We start from the raw sequence: 12,394 nt of genomic DNA on the forward strand, positions 1-12,394 counted from the left end.
ATATAATGTAAATCTTCAAAACAAAGTTTTTTCTTGGGTTCGAATATAGTATAGGTCAAATAAGGAATAGTTACGAACAAAGGTGGGTATTACAAAACTACGAAAATGGCTTCTAGAACTAACAAAACAACCCTCCTCATTGCCGCCATTAAAATGCATTTTCTATAATTAGAATTGAACCATCACGCAAAGTGAACGGTTTCTTGGTATTTATAACTCGAAAACCACAGGCTATAAATAATATCTGATTTTAAACATGTGTACGCGACGAACGCATATTTATGTTCGTTTAGTTAGTAAACAGTTTAGTTAGTACTTTCTGATGTGTTATGAATCATTTATTCGTTATATGTTCGCAATTGTAGTTTTCCGTTTATATGACTGTTCTATTATTATAAAATAATTGAAATTAGTTTACGATTGCAATAGTATCGCTTGTGGAAACTGCTTTCTTAACCGATTCAAGAGATCGGACCTCATGCGATAGCTTTCAAACACTCAAATTTCTGAACGAACCTTAAAAAAAAAGACATCAACTGTTTTTAAGCTTGAAACGAATTGTATTGGAAAATTAAATTATTTATGCTTATTTAAAAATAATTTATATTTTATATATTATGCATGTTTCCCTGAACTTCCACAAATATTACAAGGTGAAATCTGTCCAGCCATTCTCGAGTTTTAGCGAGACAAACGAACAGAAATTTATTTATATATAAATTGTAAATGAAATAATAATAAATATATCTCTATAGATAAGTAAATCATTTATAAGCCAATACTATAACGGTTATTTAAATAATCTGTTGTCCTTAAGTTAATCGAAAAAAATGTGCTCTCTGTATACTGCTTAAAACTACAGAACTCTCCTTATATGGAATGCTAAACATATTATCCTAAAACTTAACAATAAATAGTTGGTTTTAACGTTGTTTAATATAGCATTCATATGTATAAATAATGATTCTTATTTTGATCCTCAATATCAACACAAAGTTCTTTATAATTTCTCTGCGATGGCTATTATAATGCGTGCGAGGATATGCGGGCATATTGTTATTGTCATGACAAGGTAAAGTTTGGGTTTTGTTGGAATTTATAACGATATTACAGTTTTACTATGTCAATATAGTAAGTAGTTTGAATTGTCTATAGTCATGCATTCTTTATAACATCACTTGAAGGTTTATGTTTTAGTTTACGTTGCGTTCAATTATTACGTCACGCAATTTTTGCAGATTCTGAACCGTCATGTAACGCGCCGTAACGTTTTTCTGTACCCAATAGTAAAACGTTTCGTGACCACCTAGTGACTCTTTATACCTAAAAGTTACCATTTTGTGGGGTAAAGTACTGGAAAGTCGAAAAGAATATTAGCAATGACGCGTAATTCAATCTCCGTTCCGCATCGTAACGTTTTACAAGAGGAATCCCCAAAAATTACATTTACTAAAGTACATACATTTTGTGATCTTGTCCAATTTAATGTAAGTATTTGATTTTCTAATATAGTACTATTTTTTTCAGACATTGGCTATACAGAAAGCGATAAATTCTATAGAGACGCCGGTGAAAGAGAAACATGTACGGAGCGCGATCATTGGTACCTTTCAAGAGCAGAGCGCCATCACATACTGGGTAAATGTTTGAATGGTTGAATTATTCTTAATTTCTTACGAAACGAACCAACATTTTGGCATTAGGATTAAAAGCTGGTCTATTAAAATTTAAATTATCGTGATGAATAAAAGATGGGAAACTACTCCTGTCCGAACTAATACAAAAACCTACCTTAAAAATTGCAACCCATCTCGAAGCCCATAAGTAAAAATTTGTACTTCTTTCTTCTTGGTACTAATACCAACGAATAACCTTATACTCTAATACTTTGGTGCCACTTAGCATAATAGTAATAATAAAATCATTTTCAATATATAAATTACAATATCTTTCTTTCCTAACCATCCACAGATGGTGGCGATCCGTCAGCCGCTTCAAGACAACCGTATCGTGTCGTGGAAGTTCTGTCATGTGACACATAAGCTGCTACGCGAAGGTCATCCAGCCTGTCTAGATGACTCGCAACGGCATATTAATATGATTGAGAACTTGGGGAAGCTATGGGTAAGAATTTCGTGAGGAGTCAAAATCATTTATTAATTTAGGTAACACAATGTACACTTATGAAAAAGAAATATACATTAAATGCTTCTAATTTTACATTTACTGCCAGTTCTATAATCAAGGGTGTAGAACGGAAGAGAAGAACTGGCAATAAACTCTCCTTTTTAATCGCCAAGTTTTTTCTCTTACGCAAGGCGTTTGTAAGGAGCTGCAACCATTACACCACATGACATCTTAAGTAACAGTTATTAATAATAAAATAAATTAAAAACAAAGATTTGTCCTCTATCAGCAGGAGGCATGGTAAAATAGGAGCACGAACGTACATTCTCGATATGGTTTGTCGCTAATACCTGGAAGCAATAAACGAAGATGAGAGTAGAAAATAAACTGCGAAATTGATTAAATACTTAAACTAATTAATAGAGGAATATAGAAGACTTTTTTAGTCACGGTGTAGCTCTCCAATCTGTGCTCACAAATCACTGCAATGACGTTATACGCTGAAACGCCCTAACGAAGATATATAGAATTCCAGGTTTAGGATGGAGGAATAGTACACAATCCTTCCTCCAACGGCAAACAAATAATAAATTGCGTTTATACCCTAGAATTAAAATAAACTAGCATATTTTTGATCTACCCACATGTTTCTTTATGTATTGCGGATTTAATTTACTTCAGTACAAACAGACAAAGACTTAATATTATTTCAGATGCACCTTCGCGAGGGTTATGGGAAGCTGATACATCTATACTGCATCTTGCTGATGAGTAAACTGAAGTTCCACGCACGCAACCCTCGTTTCCCCGGTAACATGCAGCTCACTGCTGAAGAGTTGGATGCGATTGCCGAAAATGATGTTAATAATTAGTAAGTAATCAAAGTGGGGGTGTATTTTAGTGAAAGATGAAATGCGTCGTTCCAATATACAGTGTAAACTCTATATAACGACACTCAAGGGACTGCGCTTATTTTGACGTTACAAAGAGTTGTCGTTAAATAGAAAGAAGAAAAATCTGTATTAGAAAAAGAAAAGTTTATTTCAGACTAATGTTAGTAATTACATATTTTTCAATTACACAATTCGTATTTGAACGCTATTGCGGTGTCATTTATTTTTGTACTGTACCAGTCGTTTGGTTGTATTTTTACTTTTTTTATTCATATCTTGCGATATTGAGGCGTGATAAAGCACGTTAAAGCAATCCCAATTTATAAACATAAGAACGGATATCTTAGAAAGTTCATATGATGCCGATAGTCGAGTTTATTACGAGCTAGGACAAAAGAGCGACAAAATAACGTCCACAGATCCGCAGTTTTAACTAATTTCCGCAACTTAAAAAGTATTTTTTATTATTTAGTCGTTATCGAGGGACGTTACATGGAGTTTATACTGTATTTTTATTTTCATTATTATTTATGTCTGTGAATTTGTTTTGTGTTTAAGAACGTATGTTATAAATAAATGTCTAGTTGAATCACGGACGCGCGATTTGTCGCTGACTTTGACAAATGAAATGCGCGCTCTTTTTCTTTTGTTTTCTTCGGTTTTGGATTGGATTGCATTCCCATATTTAAGCTTTGATCATTATTACTTTACTCTTAAATTGTGGGACGTGTGTGCCTTTGTGTTAAGTATGTTTAATCAGCCTGTGTGACAAAATTAAAACAAAACATGTCCAGATTCGATACTCTAGGAAATAAAAATATCGGAATATATGAGACCTGCGACCTCTAGTGGTCGATTATTATATGACTCTTAAATATTTATTTTTTAGTTTTCAGCTTTGCGTCGAATTGTTCGACTACATGGATGACATACTTAATTTACAAGCAGCAGGTGAGATAAATTCTGACATCATTACTTTTATTGATATTTATAATTCAAATACTTTGTCACAACAAAAATATTTTTTTTACACGACAACTAAATTGAAAGTATTAAAGAGTATATAATGAAAGTGGCCAGTTCAAACAAACCTGTTCGACGACAAATTCGTATTGCGACAAAGGCCGGCAACGCACTCGTGAGCCCTCTAGCAATCTCCTCTATAGACGGCAGTATCACTTAACATCAGATGAGCTTGTATATATATATATATATTACAAATTTAATATGTGTGTTGGACATAATAGTGCCTTGATCGTGGGCCCTATAACACTCGCTCGTACGGTGTCAGGCACAGAAGACTGATCACCTACTTGCCTATTAGAAATCACGAAAATACATAAATCTGAGGTCTATATCTAGAGCTGGTTTTTGTATATAAATGTATTTCAGTATTCGATAGTTTGGGAAACGCGCGCGCTAATTCGATGACAGCGAGCGGGCAGTGTCGTTTGGCAGCGCTCATCCCGTGTGCGCAGGATTCGTCACAAATATACGATTGTAATGTGCGGCTACTGTTCAGGCTACACGCTTCGTTACCCGCTGATACACTATCTGGACATAGGGAGAGGTACTTAGAGTATTAATAAAAGTTACGAAAACAAGAGCGCACTTTAAAGGACGGCAATGCACTTGCACGCTATCTGGGGTTTGCTACCCCATAACTATCTATAACTTAATTCTATGTGACCAGCTTCTTTTTTTAGCCTGTCAATTAATTATTATCTCAATATGGCATAGGTTCCTAGAAAAACTATGGGAATATTTACGAGCGCACGCGCTTGGAAGCCTAATGGAACTGATAACATCCTCGTTGTCGGTAAAAATGTATTTTTCTGGATTAAAACTAAATAAATAAAATTAGATTTATGTGTCTGTCTCTTTTTTACTATTGCTTTGTAGTTTTCACTTCAAAAACTGCAATAAATATCAGTCTTTGTGTAATGTTTCGTAATTAGCTCTTTCTAGGAATATTTTTTGCGAACACGAAAAGGCGTAAAGGAGAACTAACTTCTTTTCATTGTCTAGCTTCAAATTGTTTTATATGTTTTAGATTCCGGCAACAGTTCAAAAAATTAAGCTCCTTCTACAAACATGCGAGCAGTCTTCAGTACTATAGGAATCTACTCACACTACCAGTCCTGCCTTCCAACCCACCTAATTTCCTATTACAGGTACATATTATATTTATTAATTTATAATATAAACAAAAATTTACGTGTAGTTAAGATATATAAATAAAGTCCTAATAAACCTGCAGCTAAGTGTCATCATCGGACGTTAAGGTATAATATAAAATACCATCCGTATCACCTCGACGTCCGTCGTTCCACAACTGAGCGTTTCTTAAGAGAGTTTTTACCGCGCACCACCACTATGTGGAACCAGCTGCCCACTGAATACTTAACATCAGTTGAGCCTCCTGCCCTTTTGCCTCCTATTACATAAAAATAAAATCCGATTAGACACCGCAAGTGTATGTAGTTTTCTTAATATATATATATCGTCACTGTAAAATGATAACCTCGTATGTCAAAAAACCATTTATTGTTTTATTCTTAGACTTATGTCATTTAACTGGTATAATCGTGAAGTAAGGACTTATATATGTTATTAATAAATAAGTCCTTTTTACCTTCTAAAACTTTGGTCAAAATTAATAATAATATTTTAACAAACAATAACGAAATGAATTTTTTTTTCGTTTCCTATAATGTTTGGTTCTCTGGACATACGAGGTTATCATTCTACAGCGACGTTATAAAAAATGAAGAGAACAAGAGAGAGCAGTGCAGGCAGCTATCGTACCAAGGTGGTAAAATTATCGTATATTGGTCAAATTAAAATTTTCATACAAATTTAGTTTTCGACTTTCTACATACACTACTCTTAAGGCATCTTGACTAAAACCCCTGATCAGTTTTTTATACCCATACATAAGAAATATATCGTCGTTGCGTACGAGAATTGATTCCATATGTACGATAATTATTGTACGATCGGGACTTGTTGCAATGTCAAAGAAAATCGAGCAATCTGCGTATAAACAAAACCTTTGGAAACGTTTGATATTTTTTCCAGAGTGACTTCGGCACGTACGTGGCCCCCGTGGTGTCGATACCAGAACCCCCACCAGATGAAGTCGACGCTGTTGGCTCGTTGATTGACACCACCGAGACATTTAGTCAGGTATATTTTTAATAAATAATCATTTAATACTTAAGACTATAAAAATATCATTATTATTAAAATATCACTAAAACCTTAAAAAATATAATATAATAACTAAAATATATTATTAAAAGGAGTCCTTTTAGAAAGGCTCCGAAGATACTGGCAGCGTTCCCCCTTTGAATAGCTAGACTAATTCTTTGTCCGAGGTAGCTGCCAGCTCTTCGGTCTCCTGTTATTTGGACTAACCTTTCCTCCCTTCCTTTGAACCCTACGGACCAAGGGTGGGACAAAATCATATTGGGAGCCTAGACCCCTGTATTTGCAAGCCTTAACTTTTTCAGCAGCTTTATGAAGCCGCACCAGCTCTGTTGTTGGTTCCAAGTAGATGGGAAGGGGCCAGCGTGTCTGAACAGGTTGGATCCCATACCAGTACCCGGCCCATCTTCCATAAAATAATATCTTCATTTTTTAAATTGAATATAACATTTAAAATGTTTGTAAATGTTTCTAGGTGCCGACGCCTGAACGCCATGAATCCTTGGAGACCCATTCGAGAACCACGCCGTCACCAGTGCCTGACCCTCTCATAGAAAGAGATCGACTCATAGATCATTTGCAGAATGAACTCAAGAGGATGCGGTAAGTTTTATAGTCCCACCAACTTATCTGTGAACTGAGTGGTAGCGCCACCGTCGCTTTAGTGTTGCAAATTAATTAAAGTTACCCATGATTGGGTATGTCAGATAAGAAATTAGATTAGATAGAGATTTAATTCCTTTTAAACTCCCAACTTTCCGTTGATTTAATTCCATATTTCGTATAAAATGTATTTGTTAACGATAATTGTTAAAAGTTTATTAAAAATGTTAATATTGAACAGGACAGAAGTATCGCAAATAGTTCAAGAGCGCAACACCATGTTGGGTTCGATGCGGGAACATTGCGCGCGGATGGAGACGCAGTTGCGAGCTGCTAGGGTATTTTTTATTATTATTATATATATAATTCTTCTGTGAGTGTGTATGTCACTGAACTTCTCTCAAACGACTGGACCGATTTTGATGAAATTATTTGTGTGTGTTCAAGGGGATCTGGGAATAGTTTAGATTCACAAATTAACTCGCCAGATGGCGCTGCAGTCGGTACTTTCATACTTTGCTTTACTAATCGCTTGAAATATCATGCAGGACAACGTCTGTCGGGTCCACTAGTTTTAATATATAACGATTATATAATTGCTCTATATTTTGTCCTAAAGTCCTATACTTTTTAAATTGAATTTGTACTAATAATTATTATTGTTTTGACAGAACGAACTCGATGAAGAAAAACAAAAAGCAGACATATTAGCAGTTGAAACGCCACAAATTAAAAGTAATTGTATTTTTTAAATATATTTTAATATTTCTCATTTGAAAATGTTTTAACAAATAAATCTCATTTCGTGTGCCAAATAATTACAATCAGCGTGAATATTAATTTTATTGCACGTGAGACGGATATAGTTGCACACTAGCTGAAGTCATAAGAATTGTATAATTTATAATTAGTTATTAAAAGGTTTAGGTTTTATGTTGTCTTGCATTTTTTGTATTATGTTCTTATATTAATAAGTTTTCTATTGTATTAGTGTTAGGCGCGAACACACAGAAAAGGCGTAAGGTGAAGGCGCGGCGCAGGCGCAGAGCCGGCGTGGAACAGATAAAGCACAGATGCGACTTAAATTATATCAAAGAGGCGAAGAGACGGCACAAAGAGTCATTACGCAGGCTGACTTTATCGTGATAGCATGTCTTCCTCTTCAGATGACGTAGATGCGCTCGCTTTGCTGCAACTCATTAATGTGCACCGAAGATATTGGTGACGTGCCTGTGCAATTAAAAATCCCTTGGCGTTGCGTAGAGATGTGGGATCTCTCTGCATCTTCTACCGCATTTACCATGGAGAGTGTTCAGAGGAGTTGTTCGGTTTAATACCTGCAGCTGAGTTTCATCATCGGACGTCAAGGCAAAATACAAAATACCATCCGTATCACAACAGAGCGTTTTCTAAGGCAGTTTTTGCCGCGCACCAACACTATGTGGAACCAGCTGCCCACAGAAGTATTTCCAAACCAATTCAACTTAGGGTCCTTCAAGAAAAGAGCTTACCAATTCTTGAAAGGCCGGCAACGCACTTGAGAGCCTTCTGGCATTGTGAGTGTCCATGGGCGGCGGTATCACTTAACATCAGGTGAGCCACCTGCCCGTTTGCCTCCTATTACATAAAAAAAAAATTAACAACGTGCCGCTTACGTACATTTTGTATTGACGCGCTTTGAAGCGGCAAGTTGCCTACGCCGCGCCTTCACCTTACGCCTTTTCTGTGTGTTTCGCGCCTTAAGTTTCTGTAAAAATAGGAAATAAGGAGATAAATAAATTTCAGAAAAGTTGACTGAAACCGAGGAGAAGGCTAAGGTGTCAGACGAGAAATTTCAAAAGTTAAAAGGTGCTTACACACAACTTCGGGAGGAACATATTGCGCTTATAAGACAGGTTTGAACATATATAAATATTAACTATAAGATAACAGTGTAGACCGAAAATCTTTTCTTAAGTAAAATACTACAGTTGAAGGCATTTTTCAGTTCCTCTCGAAAATCTTTCAAAAAAGATAGCCTTAGTACACTATCAGACTTTTATTGGCGTTTCGATTATCTAAAGAGAGCGTTCAAGTATTACGTCACGCCATTTTTGGAGATTATTGACACCCCCTCCCCCATCTAATGCGACGTTTTGCTGTACCCACTATAAATATATATATATATATTTACATAAATATATATTTATATTGGGTACAGAAACACTATAGTAAAACGTTTCGTGACCACCTAGTGACTCTTTATACCTAAAAGTTACCATTATGTGGTGTAAAGTACTGGAAAGTCGAAAATAATTAATTAGTAATTCATTCCCCGCCCCGCATCGTAACGTTTTACAAAAGGACCCAAAAATTCGTTACGTAATATTTGAACGCTCCCTAAATAAGTTTTATAAGTGATTAGCTGTGCCTAACTAACGGATTTTCAATTAAGGTTCAAAAGTCCTAAATATGGTTAAAGACAGTCAATGAAGCGATGATGGTTTAACGATGCTGTCTCTTTCGATAAGTATCCCAAAAATAGAGAGAGAAACAACTTTGCTCAACACCCAAATTTTTGTAGCTTGCTACACTAATCAATATATATATGTTATCAAAGCTGTGTCCTTTTATTAAAATTAATAAATCTTTAACTTAAAACTAAAACTGACAAAAAAAGTCAAAGTTCCACACTATGTCATATACATATTATTTATTAATAAGGAACATGACAGACACATTACAAGACATAAAAATATATATACAAGTTATAATTGTAGAATTGTAATTGAATTGTTTGACAAATAAGATTAAAAAAATTAATAATAACGGGCATGAAAATGTAAACGTAAGTGTAATAGGAATTACACATTTTTTATATGGGGACACGAAATCCGATGTTAATACGCGTAAAAGGTAAATCAAATGTATTGCACAGGCGAAGAGACCTGGATGGAACATAAAAATTTATTAGATTGTTTAAAAGAATGTAAAAATTTCCGAATGCAACTTCAGTTTATTTTTTCTTAATCAGTAAAATGTATTACTTGCTTTAGAAAGCAGAGGTGGACAAACTTACAGCCAACTTACGGGCGGCGGCGGTGCAGCATGAAAGTGCTAAGACAATGCTGCAACAACAGTTAAATGACCATATGAAGTAAGTTTTTATGTATTTTTAAGTATAAGAAAGGTATAGTTTAGTGTAAATAACGTTCTTTTAAAATAAGTATTCACTTGCGACCAAACCCTGATATGTGCAAATCGTTTTATTATGCGATGGACATTATTATATTATACGACAGCGAATCCCCCAGGAACATTCGGGCAATAATAACTAAACGTAAAAATAATAATGATAGATTGAAAATCCTTTCAATATTTTTACAGAGACGTAGAACTCCTCCAACAGAGTGCTTCTTCGAGCGAAGAGATAGAGGCATATAAATCGGAAATAGCAAATATCCGTAGTGATTTAGAGCAATCTAGACAAAAAGAAGTTGAGCTGGAAACTCTGCGAGCGTCAATGGAAGCGTTGCAAATAGAACACAAAACGGCAACAACCGAGCAAGAAGAAAAAATATCACTTATTGCAAGTGAACTCAAAGATGCTTCAGAAAACTTAGAAAAGCTGAGAAAAGAAAAAACTGAGAGTGAAGCGGAGCTGGCCGCAGTAAAGGAAGAACTACAGAGTATAAGACTAAAGAGTGGAGAAGATTATAAGAAGGTGCTCGAGGAAAAGGAAGATGCCTTGAAACAGATTACGGAACTGACTATAAAATATCAGCAGGATAAAGAGGTCAGTACTTAGAATAGCTATTCACGATTTCTTCTAATAATTCTATGTGATTTTCCAAAGATATTATCAAAATCTGTTTACAGATTTAAGCGCGACATTTTCGCAAGTAATTTATTGGGATATTCTAATACCTATTTTAGTGTTTCTGTATTTGATTTAGTCTGTAAAGTTATTTTAGATTGCATCTAGCTTTTAGTATATATTGCATGCGCTATAGTATCTAATATAAATATTGTCAGGCTCAAACTCAGCACACTAACGCATTGCAAAAGGAACTCGAGAACCTAAAACTAAAACTATCCGATTCAGAATTGCTACTTCAGAACGAATTGCATGATCTTACCATGTTATTACAAACTAAAAATAAAGAATTGGAAAATTTTATTGAAAAAGACGTTGAACTAAAGAATGCACTTGAAAAACTTAATTTAACATACACAGAATTGAAAAATTTGAAAATAAAATACGATATAAACTTGGAAGAAAAAGATGAACAAATAGCAACTCTTACTAACGATTTAGACGTCGTTCAAAAATATAATTCCGAAACTATTAACAATTTAAAAGAGCAAGTAAAGAAATTAGAGGAAAATCTTAAAGAAGAAGAGTCTAGTAAGATAATGCTGCGGAATTCATTAACAGAGGAGCAAGCTGAAATTTTACATCTTAGATGTAAAGTTAATGAATTAGAAACATCCAAATTAGAAGAGATTAAACAACTTAGGGACCAAATTAATGTAGTGACAGCAAAAAAAGATGAAGAATTAAGTTCATTAGTTGAGGAAAAATTGAAGCTTGTTACTGAAAACGAAAAGCTGTTGAATGATTTGAACTCTGAGAGACAGGTTCGTTGCGGGTCTAGGGAATGTGTTTGTCATGTCTTGGGATTTGCTTACGTTGTTCGTTATTACTTGTCTAGATTGTTTCTTGTTGAGGGACCAAAGCGCAATGCTTACTTAGGTGTCTTAAAACGTAGTTTAAACTGTGTCTAGAGATAAGTCAGACAAATTATTTGTTATTAACTTTTCTAGTGCTAAAATAAATTATTCTTTCGATATATCAAAATGAAGGACGTCATTTGATGTTACAAGTCTCTGAAAATGAGCTTTATTTATAATTTAAACAAATTTTAATATTATAATCCATTACCTACATACTTGTCTATGAAATTGTCTTTGTCGATGTTTCTGTTTGTTCGATCCTGTTGCTATTTGTATCTGTATGCTGATGTAATAAATCTTCTGTTGCATGTTACAATATCTAATGGCATGATTTATTTTTCCTATATCGCCTTCGCCTCTACGAATGCATGGAACCTTCTGGCTTTGGACTTCGGCCTTGCGTTAAGTATATTCCTTGTATAGTTAGTGGAAGCTAGGCTTATGCATACTGAAGAAGGCAGACTGAACGCAGAGTGTGAATTGCAGGATTTGTTACAACACAATACAGTGCTTGAAGCCGACTTGGCTTCGTTAAAAATCCAATTGGAGGAAGCACAACGAGAGATTAAGAAACGTAAGTATTAAGAATATCGGATTGAAAAGCGTATCTTATATATATAAATCCAAAAACGTATCTTTTCAACCATACCTGGTTGAAATTTAAACGTATTAAAATTAAATAATTTAAACGAATATTAATCTTGTATTGTCTTTTATTGACATAACCTTTTCCATTTAAAGAAAACACTTTTTTTACCGGATTGAAGTTATGTATTCTTATAAATGTACAATTATTTTACATAATTTCAAATATAACCGACGTTTCGCGTGCTTTTTAAATTATA

The 12,394-nt window shown here is 34.5% G+C and overlaps 1 protein-coding gene across 5 annotated transcripts in view; it reads left to right on the plus strand.

The window, feature by feature from the left end:
- LOC125048675 (huntingtin-interacting protein 1-like) overlaps positions 1-12,394 on the plus strand; it is a 37,535-nt gene that overhangs the window by 18,220 nt on the left and 6,921 nt on the right. For 3 of the 5 annotated variants that reach the window (XM_047647483.1, XM_047647482.1, XM_047647481.1), the window contains 15 exons: positions 1,528-1,638; positions 1,972-2,124; positions 2,841-2,998; positions 3,910-3,971; positions 4,413-4,590; positions 5,074-5,194; positions 6,102-6,209; positions 6,706-6,833; positions 7,075-7,171; positions 7,505-7,568; positions 8,619-8,728; positions 9,869-9,969; positions 10,200-10,608; positions 10,848-11,453; positions 11,973-12,123. In XM_047647483.1, the coding sequence (XP_047503439.1) occupies positions 1,528-1,638; positions 1,972-2,124; positions 2,841-2,998; positions 3,910-3,971; positions 4,413-4,590; positions 5,074-5,194; positions 6,102-6,209; positions 6,706-6,833; positions 7,075-7,171; positions 7,505-7,568; positions 8,619-8,728; positions 9,869-9,969; positions 10,200-10,608; positions 10,848-11,453; positions 11,973-12,123 (2,557 nt within the window). The remainder of the gene's footprint in view (positions 1-1,527; positions 1,639-1,971; positions 2,125-2,840; positions 2,999-3,909; positions 3,972-4,412; positions 4,591-5,073; positions 5,195-6,101; positions 6,210-6,705; positions 6,834-7,074; positions 7,172-7,504; positions 7,569-8,618; positions 8,729-9,868; positions 9,970-10,199; positions 10,609-10,847; positions 11,454-11,972; positions 12,124-12,394) is intronic. The other 2 variants (XM_047647484.1, XM_047647485.1) reach the window with 2 other exon arrangements.

Source organism: Pieris napi, chromosome 4, assembly GCF_905475465.1.
Source record: "Pieris napi chromosome 4, ilPieNapi1.2, whole genome shotgun sequence".
Taxonomy (NCBI): Eukaryota; Metazoa; Arthropoda; class Insecta; order Lepidoptera; family Pieridae; genus Pieris; species Pieris napi.